General features: G+C 38.1%; 1 protein-coding gene and 1 non-coding gene across 2 annotated transcripts in view; one reads left to right on the top strand and one right to left on the bottom strand.

Annotated features, from left to right (window-relative positions):
* The first annotated feature begins 2,239 nt into the window (after window positions 1-2,239).
* LOC139696849 (transmembrane protease serine 9-like) overlaps window positions 2,240-21,224 on the top strand; it is a 34,119-nt gene continuing 15,134 nt past the window's right edge. The window contains exons 1-4 of the mRNA XM_071595728.1: window positions 2,240-2,261; window positions 2,339-2,438; window positions 16,487-16,623; window positions 19,387-19,675. Of these exons, the coding sequence (XP_071451829.1) occupies window positions 2,240-2,261; window positions 2,339-2,438; window positions 16,487-16,623; window positions 19,387-19,675 (548 nt within the window). The remainder of the gene's footprint in view (window positions 2,262-2,338; window positions 2,439-16,486; window positions 16,624-19,386; window positions 19,676-21,224) is intronic.
* TRNAN-GUU (transfer RNA asparagine (anticodon GUU)) lies at window positions 6,844-6,917 on the bottom strand. The gene has a single exon. It is a non-coding gene; the product is annotated as a tRNA-Asn (tRNA).

Below are 21,224 nucleotides of genomic sequence, written 5' to 3'. Positions count from 1 at the left end.
TCTTTGCATTGGTTTGGCCCTCGCCATGTGTTCTTATCGGCACATTTAATCCAGCAATTAAACGTGTAAAAAAACAGGAGAAATGAAAAAATTGAAATTAGAACGCGTGTAGTAAGACTGCCCGTTAAGATCACCTCAATTTCTAACTTACATTTATCATGGATAACACTGTACCTCCAAAGTTAGAACAAAACAACAAATTCTTAAAACGAAAAGTTAAGATCATGATTTAGCGGCATATACTACGTAGTTTTCTTGGACAAAACCCAAAAAATGATCCAGTATCATTTTTACCGTTTTCGAAATATTATTACAAAAAAAGCATCAATTAAAAAATGTCAGTAAAGGCGTTCGACAGGGATATGATAGGCTTTGAGATCGCTATGTCTAAGAAATCTTTGGCAAAAGCTGTTCAAATATCAATCTCAAGGGACTGAGTTAATTTGAATCGATCAAACGATAATTTACTTCAGGGTGAATACGATTAATGTATTCTTGCCCGAAAGGAGGTGGTAGATCAAGGAAGTGGTGGAGATTTTGACGGCGCTTCAGGCAAACATGGCTTGAAATAAGTTGCCTAATTGAGAGAAGCTTGGCCGTTCACCGCGCGGATAAAACGACCGTGAAAACTCTTTGATGATGACAACCAAAGGGAGAGTGGAACTTTTGCCGGCGGAATAAGATTAATCGAGCTCTCATCAACGACAACTACACGAGGAAGTAATTGAAGTGCTTAAAATGGGTTCACTCACGGCATGGAGACTGTGGGGCGTAATCGCAGCCGGCTGTCGTCGAGTCCGTTGTCCCACGGGTAAACGAAGTTTGGTCGCGCTAAAAGAAACGGGAAATCCTTTCCAAGCGCTAATGATCACCTGGAACGAAAGAGAAAACTGATGAGTGATCATTAAAGCGTTCAAATAATCACTTTCAACCACTGCCCCCAATTTCCAGCACGACTGTCATGCCATTCCGTACTGAGAAAGTAGAGATCGCATTTTCTCTTTCCTCGGCCGATCAAAACAAACGCGAACAATCATGTAGTTTCCCATTATCGGTATATTCGAGCATTTCTCCATTTTCAACGCATCAAAAGTGTTGCAATAATCTTCTTCGGTCAGAAATCTATTTACATTTTGGAAATTTTGCTACGCATACGTGGAAGCACGTTCAATTTCTTTCCAAATTTTGCAAAATAATGTTTGAAATGTTTAATTTATTTATGAATGGATATGAAAACATTTATGAAAATAAATCTTATCAATTTTTGTGAAAATTTTCATCAATATTTGTTCGCACGGCACCCCAAAACTCAATGGAAATTTTAAAAATACGAGAACCAGGCCAGGAACTCGGCCTAACTTAGAATCTTAAGAAACTGGATTAGAATCAAAACATGAATATATATAAAGAACGTGATCATATTTTATCCATAAAAGGGTTAATGTTTTACAAAAAAATGACAAATTTGAAGTTCTCAAATTCCAATTACTTCTGTGCCTCCTACCTATGTAATTATGTAACTGTCAAAAGGTAATGCCTATCGCCAACCAACGGAGCCTGAATGTGTGATAGAGGCCTTGATATTTATTGCATTAGCTTAGATAATCATGTTGAACTGTAAATTATTCTTTGGAGTATTTCATATCTTAGTTCTTAGTGCGTACAGATATTCTCATCACCTAGATACACGCACTTGCAAATGCCCTGCATTCTCACTTCTTAGTATTTTCTGTTGATATACTTGGAAATAAAAGTAGTTTCCTAATCTATAAAGGAGCCTTTTTTCAAAGAAAATCTTGGAAAATCCATGTAAAATTGCAGTTGAAGCCCATAAAGAATTCTGCATTTTACTTCGACATTAAATGAGCTCTTGTTTTTGCTTGCGTCCAAATTCTTTGTTGGCGATCACGTTTAATTATATATTATACTAAATATAAGAGATCCTTAAGAGCACTCTCATAAAATCCTGTGGGGAGTGCTCTGTTCGCAATTTAATTTTTTTTCAAGCAAAAAAAAGAAATATTTGCACGTGTATTTAATCAAATCCCTTGTTTGAACCTCTTTTCAGTATTCGGATCCCTGCCGTGGTCGTCCCCAGCCGCCCCTTACTACCACAGGTCCGTGGCGCCTCCGGCCACGGCCCACCAACCGAGCCCCTGGGGTGGCGCTCAGAGGTTCGGGGGCGGAGGGCAGAGATTCCGGAGTGCCGGCGCCGGAGGAGGCTTCGGGGGCCGTGCGAATGGAGGCAGCGGGGGCGGAGGGTGGGGATGGCCGGGTGAGTACGAGCCGTCGGGCCGCCACGGGCGCACGGCGGACGGGCCGCTGTTGGCGCGAGAAGGAGACGAGGGCGTGCCGGCCAGCGAGTCCGGTCGCCTCCTCTCCTCCGACTCCATCGCCACCATCTCCGAGACCCTGGGCGCCATCAACACGGTCGGCAGGTAAGGAGGAGGCATTTGAATTGCACGGGAAAGGGAAGCATCTGCAATCGGGCGAATTTAGGACCGTACGGCCAAGCATCGGCGGAAATACTGAAGGATAATCATACCGGTCACATATTATCGGTTAAATTAGATTTCAAATTTTCAAATTAAAATATTTACCATTTTTGCCGTGTAGCGTAATACCCGTAGAGAATCAAATGCGTCTAATTCCATGGGCATACTGCTTCAATGTGGCGAGAATGGTACCACGTGGACCCAGCAGACCCAGTCGCAGACACGTCTGCGTCCCAATGTTGAAAGATAAAATGGATGCTCGTAATCGAATAAAATCTATTTTAAATTTTAATATTTAGAGAGAACATTATCATATTCATTTCCCTACCGTTGTTGACGTAAATGATCTAATGCCCAGATATCTAGTACCTGATGGTATAAATGTGCACTAGTCTCCTGCTAAGGTAGGCTTGCCGAGGTTAACCCCTACAATTAGATAAATACGCAAAACGTCCTTAATCGTAATTGTTAAATTTATTCTTGCCCTTTTTTGGGTTAAGTAGGCAATAAAATATATTATTTTAAGTAACTACTAAATGAAGCTTGTGCAAATCGGAAGGTATTGATGAAAGGAGCCCTATTCAAAGATGTAAAGAAAAGACTAGTGTAAACACTTAACTCGGGTAAAATTAGGTAAAGAACCATTTACTACACGATTGAACTTGAAACTTGACCGTTGAAGCAAGAGGATAAGCGTAAATTTGAGGATTTTGAGATGTGGATAAGAATGATGAACATAAAGCGCCGGGAAATTAAAACCAACGATGAAGCTCTAGGCATGATACGCAATGGAGAGAGACGGCTGTAGGGAAAAATTCGAAAAAGGCAGAATGAGTGGATGCAGAAGATACTGTGAGAAAATGGGATGCTGAAAACGGTAATGGAGGAAAGAATGATGTTAAAGCGAGGAGGAGGGAGGTGAAGTTAGACATTTTTGAAATGAATGGACTAAAGAAGGTAGGACGTAAGCATTAATAATTAGTGAAAAACCATCCAAGCCATTCATCAAAAACCTATACCAATTCGATATTTTGTTATTAATAATATTAGTTATTTAATGAAAAATGACCAAATATGTGCCGTTTTTACCTGTCATCCTTACTCATCCGAAAAAATAAATATCGCTCGGAATTCACACCACTAAAAATCCAGGATGCATAAAATGTAAAGGTTGGTGCCAAAGTTAAATGTAAGTGATTACATGGATTATAAAGGAAGGAAATCCAAGATAAAGTGTCCACGAATAAAGGGGGAGGGAAGATGAAGGGGAATGGTGGTATGAGCTAATAAATTGGATAACAGACGCTCTACAGGAAAAAATTGGATAGTAATAGGAGATTAGATATAGAAACCCGTGACTCATAGAGAAGATGGTAAGTACGAGGGCGATTCGAAAAGTTTCGTCTCCAAATATTTTCATGAAAAATCAAATTTATTCTCAATTTTTCGTACATCGTTGGAAAGGCTGAGCATTTAGCTATTTTTCTGCACAGTCGCCTTGACGATCAAGCACTTTTTGCATCCTTTTAACCAGTTTTTTAATACCGGCGTCATACCTTTCTCCCGCCGCGTCGCGAAGTACTTGCACTTCCTCGTGTGACTTGAATTTCTGTCCTCCAAGGTGTTTTTTGAGAGCGAGAAACAAGTGGCAGTCGCTTGGGGCAACGTCCGGGCTGTAAGGAGGGCGGTCGATGATAGCCCAGCCGAATTCATTGAACAGGGTGGTCATTTGGTGTGACATGTACATGTTGGTGTGGACGTGCATTGTCATGATGCAAACTCACTCCTTTGGTGATACACCTTGTTGTAACCGAGGACCTCCGACGCAATATTCTGCACGGACAAGTAGCCACTCTCTTCATTAAGGCCTTCCTTTATCTCATGAAGGGTAATTCTCCGGTTATTGCGCACCATCTCGTCAATTGGAGCCATCGTTGATTCCGGCCAACTCGGCCGCCCCGACCGCTGCTCATCGTGGACGTTTGCCCGGCCATTAAAAAACTCCCTGCACCACTTCCGCACGTTTTTGACATGCATACACTTCCCATCGTGCACTTCCACTAAATTGCGATAAATTTATATCGGAGAAGCAGTCGTCATTTGGCTTCGCGACGCGGCGGGAGAAAGTTACGACGCTGGTATTAAAAAGCTGGTTACAAGGATGCAAAAAGTGATTGACCGTCAAGACGACTATGTAGAAAAATAGCTAAATGCTCAGTTTTTCCAACGATGTACGCAAAATTGAGAATAAATTTGATTTTTCATGAAAATAATAGGAGACATTACTTTTCGAATCGCCCTCGTAATATAGATGTGGGGGAAAATGAAAGAACGTGATCATGAACCAAGAAAGAAAAATACAAATATAATTCAGCTGAAAACATCGGGCGGAAGGCCGCGAGGGCAAAAGGAACATGTGATGAAGCAGATTACGGTGAGTTCTTGGAAGCAGGAGAAAGTGCATGGGCAATAAAACAGGGTGAAAGTACTTCCAATGAGTAAAAAGAAAAAATCATACCTACTATGACAAATAAGTCAGGAAACCTATCCAACATAATCACCTGAAAGGAATAATTTCATGGAGTAAAAAGCATTCGCCTCGACCGGGATTGGAACTCGGATCCTTCATAATGCATCCCTAGGAATGGATCCGTCCTAATACACGCTTACATTTTAACGCACACGACTACCATTACCTGTGACAATGCACGTACGGTATTTCGTTATAACAACTTCTTCCTTCAAAGCTCCTAAAAATTCAGAGTACGAAAATATCATTACGCTTCGTTAGGCTAATGAGCTAAAGTACTCTACTGGATATTAAGGGATCTAAGTTCAGGTGCGAATGATTTTTACACTTTGGAATTGTAGCATTGCAATGCAAATTCGCAGGTGATTTCGTTAAAGTTACTGTAGCGGCATCTCCCGCAGTTTACATGAACCTGAAAGGCGTCAATTAAGGTAACGATCGTTAGGTAACTCTCTTGTAAACATCTCGCCACTTAAATTTAAGGCTTCCTTACATATAGAAATTGAATGCGACTTAGTGGGAGATAGCTTGGATACAGTACTATCTAGTAAACAAGACTAAATAGGTATTGTAAGAGAAATGAAGTTTGAGCGACACAATGGGAATATATAATATTGTCGCAGGGTTTATGGAATAATTGAAGGAAAGGTCTGAGAATAGTCAACAAAATATAGGAATATATTGCAAACGGCTACTTTGCAGATAAGTTTGGCTTAGAAAGGGGACAGGGACGTATGATGCCATAAAAGTAATGAGAATATTAATAGAAAGGAATAATTGCGCATAGTCTAAGCGTGTTCACTTCCTTCGTAGATTTCGAGTGTGAGCAAAGTTTAAGAGCAGTGATGCATAATATAAAAATGGTTAGATGGTATAGATGCCTCGTTTGAATATCATGATTGACTGAGTAGAGAATATCAAATGAATGATTGAAGAGGGCAGTGAAAGGCAAGGTATAAGACGGCTGGCCATTAACGGACTCGATTTCTAACCTCTACCCCAAAGAAGTGGCGAGAGAGAGGTATGATAATGGCAGGGGGGCGGGGGAATAAAACTAGTCGGGGAAGTAATTAAATTATTTAGATTTGTAGGTGATAGAGCTTTAGTTTGGCCAGTCAGACAAGAAGGTCATTATTGAATGCATTACGGCATCAGTCCGTGTGGTATTCATTGGATGAAAACGCATTAGAAAATGGAAGTAAAAAATTTCAAAAGTTAAGGCGATTAAGTTACACACTGAAGTATAATGGAATAAATTTGAGATGGCCTCAAAGTTCACACATTAAGGTAGTATTCTGATCCAGAATAAGTGAAGTTATAGACAATAGACTCGATGAAAGAAGAAACGAGAGGCAGATACCGCAATTTGCGAAAAAGAAAAAATACTGGGTAAACGGAGGAAGAAAATAGTAAATAACTTACGAATGGAGGGAAGAGGAGATCATTTGGAACTGAATAATGTGTCTACAATAGATATTGCAAATGTTACTTCGAAGTATTATTTTCGCGCATTTGACTTCATTCCAGTAGACAAGGAAAACCTACCTTAAAATAGGTAAAATACATTGAACGAATACTGAAATTAACCGAGGATTTAATAATCAAATTCAGTTCCAAAGACTCTGATGAACGTATATTAGTCATCTGAAAATCATCATCGCTCGTTCGAGCCTCACACTCCGCGAAAGGTAGAGATAGTTTCAACTACCCCTAAACATTACCCTGAAAGATACGACGCGGCGGTGATGGCGTGCAAGTAATTCAGTTAAAATAATTACCCTACGGGTGTAATCCAATGTATTCAATGTAAAAAAGAACCGCCCCCGGGTGGGCTCGAACCACCAACCTTTCGGTTAACAGCCGAACGCGCTAACCGATTGCGCCACGGAGGCTTACTGTTTTACATTACACAAGAATATCGTGACAAAATAATTATATCAATTGCACAATTAATTTGCGAGAGCAGGAGAACGTAGAACATTCTCCGAAGCCCAAGATTGATTTGTGACGGTGACTTTTGTGCGAAATTTATAAGTGGATATCTAAGAAAGGATAAATAGCGTAGAAGTGTGAATGTAAGGAGAATAAATCCGCTAGCGAAAGAGGTAATTGCAACAAAAAAATAACTGAGGAAGACTACGCTGAGTACAAATATGAAGAAAAGGCTAGGAAAAACATTAATTTGGCGCGTGGTGCCTAATGGGTGTGGGACCTAATCTTTGAGGCAAGAGGACGAGCGGGGATTGTGAAGGCTTTTCAGATGTGGGTGAGGTGGAGAATAGAGAAAACAATTGGGCAGAGTGGAAAGCAAACGCCAAAATCGGAAAAAAGCAGGGAATGAGGATGCAGGAAATATTGGAAGGTAGTGTACGATCGTATTCCTGAAGGCCCTGATAGAAGGGAGAATGCTGGGTAAAGGTGATGAGGAAGGAAAATAATAGACCTTATAGAAGGCATTAAGGAAAGTAGCATTTAGGAATAAATAATTTTGGAATGAAATTGTAAACTCTCAAGACTGCAAGAAGTAAATAGTCAGCAGGAACCGTCCATTCCATGGAGAAATGTGATGAAAAAGTTTAAAATAACTGTTATCTTTCGTTCTTTAGGACTTATTTAGAATATGCTGCTATTAGCTTCCTGAATATACTCATGAAGTTGGATTGATTACCGAATTGGATAAGGGTTGAGGAGCTAGATTTGTCAAACGTAATTATGACCAACTGAGTAGTGTATCGAAATTATTAGAGGGGCTAGGTTGGGAATCACTCACGGAGCAAAGGTTGAATTACAGATTAAATCTCTTGCATAAATGTGAAGAAATCCTCTTTAGCAATGATGTTGAAAATGTATTATTACCCTCAGAGTGCTACGGTAGGAGAGATCATGTTAATAAAATTAGAGAGAATAAGTGTAGAACAAATGGATTTAAGAAGTCATTTTGCCCACGAACGATATTGGAATGAAAATAACGCGCTAGGAGGGAAAAGTATTTCGACTCAAATGTACATAGTCTGATATTTAATCAACCCCTGCTACACATCTTAGCGTGGCTTGCAGGGTACTATGTAAATAAGTAAATAAAATATAAATAAATTCGTGTCGCTACGGGGCACCAACTAGTTCGTGCCGTTCGTAAGTCGGCTAGCGATGGTTGGGTTAACTTATGTATCGTATGCAGTCTCAGCATTCAGATCGAAGTAATAGCTCATAGCTTAATTAGTAAATATATCAAAATTACTTTACCTTAAGTTTGATTTGGCTTCAGATTGAATATTTTCCGACAAATATGATACATTTTAGAAATGAAAACTATATTCAAATAATCAAAATGTTATCTAAGAAATTTAATTTGGTCGAAAGCTATTTTGAAGTTACTTAAGACGTAAACCTACAGACATATAAACGGTCACAACAAGTAAGTGAGTCGAATTTATTTACGGAGCATCGACGGCTAGGGTCATATCGCACTTTTGCATAATTGGAGATATTGTGTATTACCTGTATATTTACAATAATTTAGTCCCGATGAACATTGATGTTTGAAATCAATTTTCTCATAAATAAGATCGCCAATATACATGCTGTAACTAAATGTTATGCCATTAAGAAAGTTGTGACTTTGATAGAAGAAATACAACCCGATGAAATGCAATAAAACATTGATCGATAAAGAATTATCACTTAAGACCAACCCGGATATTTTAAAACGGTTCCTGGTGATAACATTCAACTGCATATTTGCCTTATTCACCCTAAAAACTAATAACAAAGGGTGAAAATATGTTTTCAAAATTTTTTATTGATAAAAATGTTAACATTGATAAAAATGTTAACATTTTTATCATGTGGCAAAAGAATGTTTTGGAGGCGTAAGAGAGAAAATATTTCTGTCAAATAAATATACAAACTGAGTTTAACTGCATATATTTTTAATGGAAATATCCATAGGAAAGCCCATTATCGCAACGCTCTATTTTTTACCTAGGTAGGCACACAAATTATGTTTACGATTAGTTACACTGTATTTTGTGAAAGTAGTCGAGGAACTTATTACGTTTTTTGGATCATCTTCACATCGTACATGTGTAATTCGATGACATTAAATTTTATCAATTTTAAAAATTCTGAGTATTTAATAAACTCATTACAAGTAGGAGTACAAACCTATCTTTGTCGCTAAGCCATAATGTTATCAAATTAATGGAGCTCAGCTGGATGATAACTAATACTGACTGCATGGTCTAATTTACGAAACTAATGGGTGCTCCGGCACGAAAAATGACTGAATGGCTTGCCTGCAATCTGGGTTTGCGTTCGAGGTATTTGAGTCCTGTTACACTTATTACTTAAGGTGTTCTTTTAAGTTCAACGCATTCATCATAATGGCTGGTTTCATTTCTTTGAACTAATTGACTTTCCTTAAATTGGGCAAGTGTATATATGCACATAAAATGCGCCCTACTCTCATGCGAATTAATCTCTCACGTATGTTTGCATACTGCCGGATGAGGTTTTTTCACCGATTAAAAGTTTACTTAGACCGCAATCAATCTACCCATATGACTAATAATTATCACTGCTTCAGTTAAAAACAATGCTTATATATTTTTCCAATGGATATTTAAAGATTATTTATATCTGAGGAAATCTAAGGCGTTAAAAAATTATCCGATAACGGTCATGGCTTAAGTAGCGAAAATAAGCCTTGCATTAAGTTGAAAGTGTGGACATTGGAAATGAAACATTGGACACAGAACGTGAGGGAGTGTAGCCAGCGATGGGATAGGAGGCAAAAGTAATGCAGCAGTCTATATCCTTGAGGTCATCAGATGACTTTTCTTGCATTTCGCATTGTTAAAAATGGCCTCTAAGAATTGGTCATATAAGCACAGATGAAAAGGGATTGAATGAAATTTCTCACAAAATATAATACAAAGAAATCCATTTTACTGAATGTGCGAACAAATAATTTAATTAGAGTATTTCCCAATACAGACCATATTTCAAATATTAAGGACTTAAAACGTTGTATCTTTAATTTTTGAATTATTTAAATAACCAGGCGTAATGATTCAGACTTGTGGGAAATCTTAATTGGAAAAATCCAAGGTTTTTAATGTCGAATAGCCTTCCTAATACAGCCGCTAAGTTGGTTTTTGAACATTTCAAACTTCAAGGGTGAATCGAAATACTCATGTAGTCGATCACTCTTTCAAGGCATCGATTAGCGAAAATCTATAAACATGCTACATTTCCACCTGAATGCATGTGGAAATATAGCGATATACCTATGCATATTTTTCACCCCTATTCGTCGGATACGCTTTGCTGGGTTTCTTCCATGGCTTTGCTACTTCATTAAGTTGCTCTGGAGGAGTTTAGCCCTAATTGACCAAAATTTTGGCAACAAAACAGCGCTACATCTTAGGGAGTTCACAGTGTTGAAGGCGGAAGAAACGCGTAGGAATTTCCGCATAAGCACACCATCGTCATTCCTCATAATCAACCCTAATACTCGTGGCATAATTCATTATAGTAGTCGTGAATGTCTCTCAAAGACGTCAGATTACAGAAAATTACCTTCAAATTTCCTTAATCCGCCAAAATAACGCGGAGCGGGCCAAGAGTTTGAGCAGAATTGTTGGAGAACTCGGAAACTAATGACCTGAGTTTATGCTTGCGCAACGTGAGTCCAGGGAAAATTACGTTGTCAGCTATGAGGTCGGGCGCTCGCTGCGACTGCATGCGAGGTAGGAAAAAAAAGTTCATTTTAGCGGCCGTTTCCTGAGAAAGGTCATTTGCAGGAATTGGCCTTTATTCGTCAAGAAATGCGAGTGGGTCACTTTCGCTTCGCTTTCGCGTGTACGCCATAAACCAATGGCTTGGGACGGGGTCGATGTATCTTGAGGGATTTTAATCAGGAAAAAAACGCGGAGTGCGTCAGACTTGGGAATTGGGTAACGTGCTCTTTTGTACTCGGGTAGATATCAAACGAGCAACCTTTTTTTCGGTTGCCGCCACAACGTGCATAAATCTCGGTGGGACACACTTGAACCATTAACGGGCTTTGGTGCTTTAGTGAGGTGTGAACCCATGCAAAATACAAACCGCATTCCACAGTATTAACCTGAAAAAGATATATATGTGAGTGTGTGTATGTAAAACAACCAATAATTTCTATCCTTCACTTTCGAAACCGAGCGTGGATATATTTGGAGCCAGTCTTTCGGAATTTAAATAAACAGAAAGTAGAGACGAATCATTTTGAGAAAATACTCGATTCAGAAAGAGAAAATGAAAGGGAAATATTTTCCTCCTTCGTACTGTTAGACTCACGTTTCGGGCAATAATAGAATGCGCCCCTTACCTCAGAAAAAAAACCTGAAATGATTTTAACTAAGTTAATATTTATCGACGAAATACGTCCTGTATGACGTATTCTAATACTTCATATGCTTTCATTAGAATCGAATATATGCGAATTGGAGCCCAGAGAAGATCAAAGCTCGTCCAAAGAGAACGATTTCTTGTAGTCATAGTGCATTACATTATAATATTTAAAATGTATTTATTATAGTTAAGAATAAAAATAAGTAAATATACGAATATATTGAAGCGTATCATAGAGTAAATTTTGAATATTCCCTTTCGATTCAAATTGTACAGGTCTTCTCTTCAGTGACTACACAAGCCAGGATATGAAAGGCCAAAATTTCACGCTTATTTCAAGAGAAATGAAAATTTACTTGATAAAGATCGATAAGAAAACGAATATGGACAGGGGGACATGACGATGAATAAAGTAAATCAAAACATACTTTCTCTCAGGACATTGGTTTTTGCTGGAGTTTTATATCCTCCTCCACTTAAAATGCAAGATATAAATACTCATTCCCTACGTAAATTAAACCAACAGCTAAACATACTAGCTGATATTTTTTCAAAGGATCGCTTTTTGAGTGAAAATAGCGCGATTGAAACATATGCTTCAAAAAATTTATTTATTTATTATTATGAATATGTAATATATTCATGGAATTTATAATTGCGTATAGATGATAGAAATATTTTGAATTAAATACATGTCCGATGTCAGCCCAGATATTTGCGCAATGAGACACGTGCCAAATCCCGGCACTGCTGCATGAAAGTAGATTGCGTGGAATATGTAGATGCCTATGCGACCTTCGAGCGAAACATCATGAAACCACTTTCTAAAACTCAGAGCATAAGGTTTTGTTCCCGCAAGCTACGGCGCATGAAAAATATATCCGATAAGTGCCGGTGCCAAGAAAAAATAAATGACAAACAGCATTGGCAAAATGCTCACTCGCCTGATAAAAGTACCTTTACAAAAAACAACCAAGCTGCTCCATTTGTAAATTTTTTTGTTTTAACCAAATGCGCATGCACTGATTGCAGAAAAACAAATTGCAATTCTAAATGAACAGTCAGCACAAACATCACACACAACGTACACAAAAGTACAGACGTTATAGCTTAAAGCAGAGATTACAGCAATATCTTAAAAAAACGGCTGCATCAGCTTCTGGTCCTTTCAAGCACGATACAGAATGGACCACGAAAGATAAGTTCATTATATTACGATTACAATATCCCTGACATCGTCGGGTTATCAAATAAGGCATATCCGTCTTGGCTTATCATTTATTCATAGATAATATTAGAATTGGCCGTGAAAGGTCCTACAGGCTGAAAATTTATAAAAAATATTGTAGGCAAGAAAATACATTACGATGAGAAGATAATGAAAACTGTGTGAGTATGAATTCTTTCCTAAATTCAATCAATCCTTTTCATCCAGTGCAGATGAAAATGACTCGTCTGTTCAAAATGTGATTGATAACTGCAGTAAATCATCATCAGCTATTATTATAAGTGAGCGGTAAGATTTGGTGAAAATTTAAGAATTGAATCCTTTAAATTTGTCTGATTGGGAGACGCAAGGGTTCAAGGTTTATTTTGAACAGTAAAACAAGCAATTTTAATACATTGATGAGCAAATTACAGGAAAAAAGAGAGCCTGAGTGATACAAATTCTCTTTGGGATTCATTGAGTAAAGATAAATTATATGCAGACAAAAGTAATGAGATTTTCAAGTTAGGATAGTTTTATGAAACAGTATAGTTTGAGAAAGTCATCATCTCCCCAATTCATTCAAAAGTAAACAATTTTATGCCTTAAAAATAACCGCTAAAATTTCTATATTTTTTTAACTATTTATTTATATAATATATATATATATATATATATATATATATATATATATATATATATATATATAGAGAGAGAGAGAGAGAGAGAGAGCGTTGGACTGCTGACCGGAGGGTCCCGGGTTCGATTCCCGGTTAAGGCACTCTGGGAACCTGCAGCTCCACCCAAGCTATGTGATTTTTCGGGTACCAGATCTTCCTGGGAAACCATAACCGGCACAGGGAAAGGAACTGGCCCCCCTACCCTGATGTGTGAATTTCACACGCCGTATTGCTGCGCATTACACGCCTTAGTAGTACTGGGTGAACTCTACCATCACCTACTAAACCGACCTTCGGGTTGATTACTATGTTTATGGTTTATATATGTATAATTGATTCAATTATTGTACGAGGTTAAATTTACTGATGTACCTTTCCTTGGGCTAAGCTGCTTTTGCTTGATTTATTCTTTTTTACTACCAATTTTTCTTTTGAAATCTGAGCAGAATATGCCATTTATTTGTTTCTTGCTCGAATGGACTATCCCAGATCATTAATTAAGCAGTTCATTAATTCAAAATAAATTGAAGTAGATTGAATGTCACTACCTCTACTCTCTCTCTCTCTCGAAGCACGAGCGCAAAAATAGGACTTCACCTTGCAAACAGAAAAATAAGGCTTCCGAGCCACGTTCATTTACTCCGCTAGTCCCGTCACCTGCTTGTGAGTCACCGAATTTTGTCGCTAACGCTAAAGGAAATGCAAACCTTGGGCCTTATGTGAAGGAGTCCTGTCTCGAGGAAAATAATGCTTCCCACTTCCCACACCTTTTACCAACCTTATTCCCTCATTGTTCGAGATAATACGTATTTCCTCTCGCACTGCCGGGCAGAAGAAAAGTCATCAGACTGTTTGCTGACTTTTCCTCTAGAGCCTACCATTCATGGAAGTAAGAGAGAAAGATTATGTAATTTAATCAGTTTAAACAAAAATATGAATACTGAGTCATCAATCAAGCGCAAAAACATAATTCCATGCGTGCAGTCAATTTAGCTACAGCGATTCAATTTTATTTTCCACATACGCCTTATATTCCTATCTTCTTCTACAAAATTTGGTTGTTCATAACCTATTTCACCCACAATGGAGAAAAATGTATTTTTTATACCTAATTATGACACGATTGTTAGAAAAATTAAATACCTCAGTAGCCAACATGTTCGTTTTCAAGCTTTATAAATCGTGGTTACTGATGACATGATTATTTTCAACAATATATATTTAATAAAGGATAGCGATTAATGAAGTTTACCAAATTCATGTCTCGCACTAGTTGATATTTAACAAAATGCTCCCTTACGATTCGTGAAAATCATGAATTAAAATATTTCGTTCCTCAGACAATTTATTGAAAGTTGTGAGAAAACTTTTGGGCACTCATTTCATCAACCCTTCCGCCTGTCGGTACGTATTGTGATATGACACGACACCAAAGAAGGAATTTTTTTGTGTCCTAAGGGAGATAGCTAGACAAGGCAGAAATACAATATGAGTATTTTTTATAAATTTGTCAATTTTTTTTAGAGTTCTCTTTTCAATATCGGTCTACAAAATGAGAGGCCCCTATTGAGCAGCTCTACGTATATATTGCCAAAATTCAAGTATCATAGAAAATCACAACAGAGTTTAATATTGGAATAACTCAAGATGAAGAGCAAAATCGTTACAATTTACGCGTGAATGCTCCAAAAAAAGAACACCTTTTTCTAGTGTTTCTAAAAAGAACTACGAATAACGCTTCTTTCCATCAGTTCAAAAATCGCAAAAAGTTCGCCATGCATACTCTCTTCTCATCCACAGCCCCTATTCCATCTTTCTAAGTTTATAAGCACAACAGTATACGAAAGTAAATCACCACGCCTTTCCGCCCTTTGAGGAAGCATAACTGCCTCTGCGATATGTCACACACCACACATTTGATTCTTTATTAATAAGCACCAAATTACTTTACGAGTCCCTAGATATCTACCAGAGTTTGAAAATACAAATAAAAACACAAAATAAAAACAAATAGGAAACGTTTTTTAACAGATATTTTTGGCTGGAACCAGCTACCGGAAGTGTCATTTGAGCCCTTTCTTCTTAGATGAGCTTAGTTTTCATAATTTATTGATTTTTATGTTATTTTTTCAAGCTTGATTGTGATGCTAGGGATTTGTGTGCCACCTGACACTGTCTATATGCACATGTATTCTTAGCAATAATATTTAACAAAAGTTATTCTTAGAAATGAGTTTGATAACTATGGAGCTGTGTACCCAAAATAGGTATGCCTGATATCTGTAAATGCATGAAATTTAAATAGACACCTCTAAATATTTTTCCATCTTTTTCACACAACTTTTCTCATCAAAATATAACAAATGAGCGGTTTGCGTAATTAAATTTAAAAGTTTATGTGTTCTGGATCATGCTAGGAAGCGGGATTGATTGGGGGAGTAAAAATGAGCGATTTGGGCTGCATGAAGGGAGGTTGAAGATAAGAAGGAGGAAATAATGTGAGACATTACGAGATATTCTTTGATAAATCCAGATTTTAACAGAGAAAATGTATCCCTCTGCATATTGTGACTCTGTCTGTGTGTATGTAACTATCTCTGCGATGTTGATCAATACCTCCAACTGGTCACTGCATGCGTTTTAAGAGATTAATGTACCCATTAAAAATGTTCCAATATTACTTCTGACTGTGGCACCACCATGGAGAAAATGGCTATGTTACGGCAGTTTGGGAAGGCCACCTTTTCTCAAAACTTCAAGTCGATTTACATATTCACTGAAAAAAGTATTAAATATAATGTGAAACTCTCCAATTCACATACTGAGTGAAGTAGTATAACAGAGTAGAATCAAGTACACCACAATGGCTGCAACATTTACCACCATTATGGTAGTGAAATCAATCATAGACAATAGACATTCATGGAATTTTGAGATTTTATAGTAAATAAAAAACTTTATAATTTCTCACGCTATTTCAACTTTCCACCTCAACCGGTTTCAACGCTTAGCACCTCATTGATCAAGGTAAAATATGGAAATTACTAAGTTATTTTAGTTACCACAAAATTTTGGAGGCAATCAGCCTCCATCAGTTCATTGAGTAATTATATAATTTATATCTATCGATGCCACTCCTAATTGCATGATCTTTTGCTCAAAATGCTTTCGCCTTTCTCCCCAGATACTTGGTAAACATGACGAGGGGCGGGGACACGTCTGTGATCTACAGCCAACCTCCAACGCCCACCGAAGACCTGCCCGCCGCCATCTACACCATAAGCAAGAACGTCCTCGGAAGGAACGTCACGGATACTATCGGCGAGTACAGAGATAAATAGAATGGGATTTTGCTCTAAAACATAAGTAACTATTGAAAGCAATTGGAGTCCAATGTTGATGCCGCTTCTAGATGCATGGAAGCTTTGCGGTGAAGAACGATACCAGCATCTGCGGAAAACCCCACAAGTTACCGCAAGTGGGTGTGACATGGGCCATGAATTAGAAAACTTAAAAAAGAAGTCTATATGGTTGAGATATGTTTTAATACTTTTTTCTGTTTCTCTATCTACGTGTTCTGATCGTGAATTTTCGATGGGAAAATCGAATTCTTGAACACAATTGTTAGATTTCCACAGTAAAAAGTTTTGTACTTTTCCACAAACTTTATTTAATGATAAAGACTTAAAGTTTTTAGATAAGTACATGATGATGCCCCAAGTCGGTGAAACGCGTGGTATCTCATAACCAAGTCTGTGGAAAAGTACAAAATCTATGCATATGAATATCAAATAATTCCTCGAAGTGAAGCCAGAAAACTTAAGAGCACATTTTTCCGATTCTAGGTCATCTAACGTAGCCACTATGCCCTTTCCTATCCGTTTATATACAGTAAAATATACATTAAATAACGTACGCATTGAAATGGAGCTGATATCATGGCAGTGGGGAGTGAAGGGTGGGACGAATCTCCAATATCGCGTCGTCTCCAATGATTTCCTACTATATTCTAAGCCCGAGAAGCTTTAAAAATAACAAATGTGTTTGTAAATCAGTCAACCTCTGCGGCTAAATGAAATCTCAGGACACAAAAATAGCCAAATTTGTTTGGAAAAAAAGTGCCGTAAATTGCTTCCTACGCCCTTGATGATAGACAACACCCGAAATCTTCACGAATTATTTCTCCCTCCGGGTGTGGTTTAAAAAGTGAACATTCTGATCTGTCAGGTTCTCGGAGAATAGAAATATGGTCATAAAACCGTTACTAAATCAGTTTTATGGACTCTCAAATCATAGCAATCTTTCAGCGCAGACTAAGTAAATAAAAAAAATTATTTCCTAAACCAAAAGTGACCACTCCACGTGCATACAAAGAATTTATGAAAATTTAAATGAGCTTATTTTCTTAATTTTTGCATCAGTGCCGACATTAAGGACACGACACAATGTCACATAGTAAACGCCCTGGTTATAGAATGTTTTCCGGTTATTTATAACCCTTATCTATCGTATAAGACGCACCCTTTAGCCTACTTAGGCAGCAATAAGTCTAATGGCGTTAATCCCATTTCAAATCCTAGTGGTGAGATTACATGGACCCTAGCATCCCGTGGGAAACCGAGTGGTGGCACTAGGAAGGGGCCGGTACCCCACAATCCTGAATGTATGAAATTCATACAATTTGATGCTAAGATCGGGGTGATCTCTACCCTCAAAATCAAAACATACCTTCAAGTTAATTCCTGTGATGATGACGATAAGATAAAAAATTATGGAGGTATACATAATTATAGGCGTATTGCTTGTTTGAGGGGAAATCATTTGTTTAGTGCCCCAAACAAATGACCTCATAAGGAATAATTTTAATAAATTATCCATTGACTATTACGCACCATGAGAAATTCGGCATACAATACATAAATACGTACTTTTTAGTCTTTGTAGGGGCTCGTTTGCCACATTTGCAGGTCATTACTACTTGCAGGGGGCTAGAGTAGACCAGAAGTAGCGTAGCGTATCTGTATATGGAGCCGAAAGTCGCTGGTTCGATTCCCGTGACCGACGAAAAGTTTTCAACTTAGAAAAAATTGTTAATGGATTGTCGGAACGAGGCAACCACACATTTACAGAGAAAATACTATGACAACAGGAAAACAACGCTATAATGCTATTTCGGAATGAGACAACGAAAAAAATAGACTCCTACTAACAACCTACCCTGAACCCATGGTGAAAGGCAGCAGTTTCACTATTAGGCACTAGTGGCGCAGAGCAAGTGGGTAGGCCGGGCATCAGTAACCACAGCTGTGGGTGAGAGTCAAGTTCACGGTATAGCCGTAATACTGCGATGTGGAAGGTAACGGGAAACCACCACATTATTCACCCTTGAATATGCTGCCTTGCATTAAAAATAGTACAGGGGGCTGCAGTAAACCCAATCCTAGGATTGAAATACTGATGAACTACTAGCAAATAATCATTTTCATTATATCGTTACACATCTTGTGATACGCATGCATTTCTCCTCTTTATGGAAAATAATTTTATTAAATCTGAGTCTTCGTAATTTCCGTATGTAAATTACGTAGTTTTACCTTATTAACACGACTTTTTGGGCGTAGTTTTCGCAAAAATATTTAACTATCACATATTACTCTGCCGCATTAATAATAATACATATATTCGTCCCAATATGAGTAGCTTCTTGTAAACACCAAAATTTCAATTTTTTGTTTCTGAAGAAGTTTTAACACAGTTTTTATATCACGTTTCAATATCTTGGGTTGAGAAGAGTAGTTGCGAATGTGTCCTTCCCGTGAGGCTATGTGCGGAGCTTTCTGTTCCCCCAATATTCCCCGTGCGTTGCAGCGAGCCCTTTCATGTGTGATATGAATGGTTATTAGATTGGCAACGATAAATCCTCAGAAAGCAACTTCAAATTTTACGACTTGCTATCAAACGGATGAACTACTGGTAAATCCTAAGGGATAGAGTTTTCATTTGATAGTATTTCTGTCAGTATAGATCTGCTTCGCAATTACATTTCGTAATTCCTAATCAACATACTCTCGTCCGTAATTGCAGCTCCGTTCGTGCGCGGCGCCATCCCCACGCTGGGGAAGGTGGTGGTGCCCCCGACCTCGTCCACCCCGTACCAGCATTACCAGCAGTACCAGACGGCCGGTAGCGGCAGCACCGGCTCAATAAGCCACCTGCCCCGACCGTGCAAGACGCCGGACGGCCGATCCGGTAACTGCGACGACCTCAGCGACTGCCCACAGCTCCTCCTCGACTTCGCGGGATTGAGGGAATCCATCTGCTTCAAGAGCCTCTTCTCACCGGGGGTTTGCTGCCCCCGGCCGGGGGCTGAAAGGTGGGGACCGTCTACTAAAAGTTTACTCTTAACCCAAGCATGATAATGTTAGGAAACCACTTCTCCGGAGGGAACACGGATAGGAACAGTTAATTTCCGAGGCGATTTATTGACGCCCTTCTATTAGTTATTGAACTTGCAAATTATTGCGATTTGATTCTCCAAACTTTCCACTCATTTTTCCTCACAACGAACCTCGATTCATAGTTTTAGTACTTAACTTATGCATATTTATTATGTTCCACGCGCACTATGTTCTGTTTCACTCATACTATGTTTGTTTCTCATCCAAGTGATTATGTTCAGCTTACTGATCGGTGGAACCAAGCTACAATTCAGGTGACTGAAATAAATTATAAAGATTCCAGATTTATGATGTTGGACGACTAGGAGGGAATAGAGAAGAAATATTGAAAAAATCTATTTTTATTTTATTTTGTTTTCACCAGAGAATAATCGTTACAAAATTTAATTTTTTTATAATATGCCATCAAAATCTTCTTGGAGACACGCACATGCAGGCAACGAAAGCTGTTTCAAGAAGTAGCAGTAATTTGGGTGTTTCAATGTCATGGAGGGATTTATAGGTCGAACGCAGGGGCGGTCTGGCATAATAGGACTGTATTCATCGCCTCTCCAAATACTATAAATCGAGGATTGATAAGATGCATAAATATATAGTTTTCATATGGTTTTCAGCACCATACGAAAGACATAATATCATTCAAATTAACTCTCTTATTACGTCATTATTCGGCTAAAGGTAAATTAGGGGATCCCGTATGACCTTGTGGTTATTTCAAAACCAAGGGGGTGGTGAGAAGTTATCCTTCCAATAGCGCACTTTTTGCAAGAAATTTCCGATGCACGTTAGCAATAGGATAGAATTAAGTGTATAAAATTAAATATGTCCCACCCTTAGCTGACTACCGAAATGTTAAAAGCCATATACCTTTTGAAAGGTGTCTAAATTCGCAAGTTGTGCATCCTGGGACAGAATTAGCCTTTTTCCAAATGTTAATAATGTCACCCTTATCGGCGTACAGTTTTCCTTCACCGCCAAAATTCGCATGAATGTTGAACATTTTCTGAAAATCAGAAGAAATGTATAAAACATTTCAATGAAACATAATTTAAAATATTTAATCTGGAAGGTAATACATTGTCATAAATTTTCAATACAATACATCACGCAAGAGAGTATGTAGACTGCATGCACGTTCTCCGAAAAAATTCCCCACACGCCAAGATCGAGTTAGACGTAGATTTCATGAAACTGGATTAAATGTAGTCTGGCCGGTAACCTAACCTGCCACAATTTCTTGAAATGATTTGCGGAGTACTGTATATATGTAGATGAAACCAATAATTATTAAAAATGTATTTTAACAAGGTATATGTCTCGTCTCGGTACATGAAATCGCAATGCTGACATTTACATGCTTCCAATTCTTGGCAATTAATATCCGCCAATTCTATTTCTTAATAACATTATTAATTCTGTATTCGTTTAATTATATTGTAGAAATAAGTGACTACGAAACAAATA

This window comes from Hetaerina americana, unplaced genomic scaffold (assembly GCF_022747635.1).
Source record: "Hetaerina americana unplaced genomic scaffold, ioHetAmer1.1.p SCAF_7, whole genome shotgun sequence".
Classification (NCBI taxonomy): Eukaryota; Metazoa; Arthropoda; class Insecta; order Odonata; family Calopterygidae; genus Hetaerina; species Hetaerina americana.
This window is presented reverse-complemented; position numbering and strand designations above follow the sequence as displayed.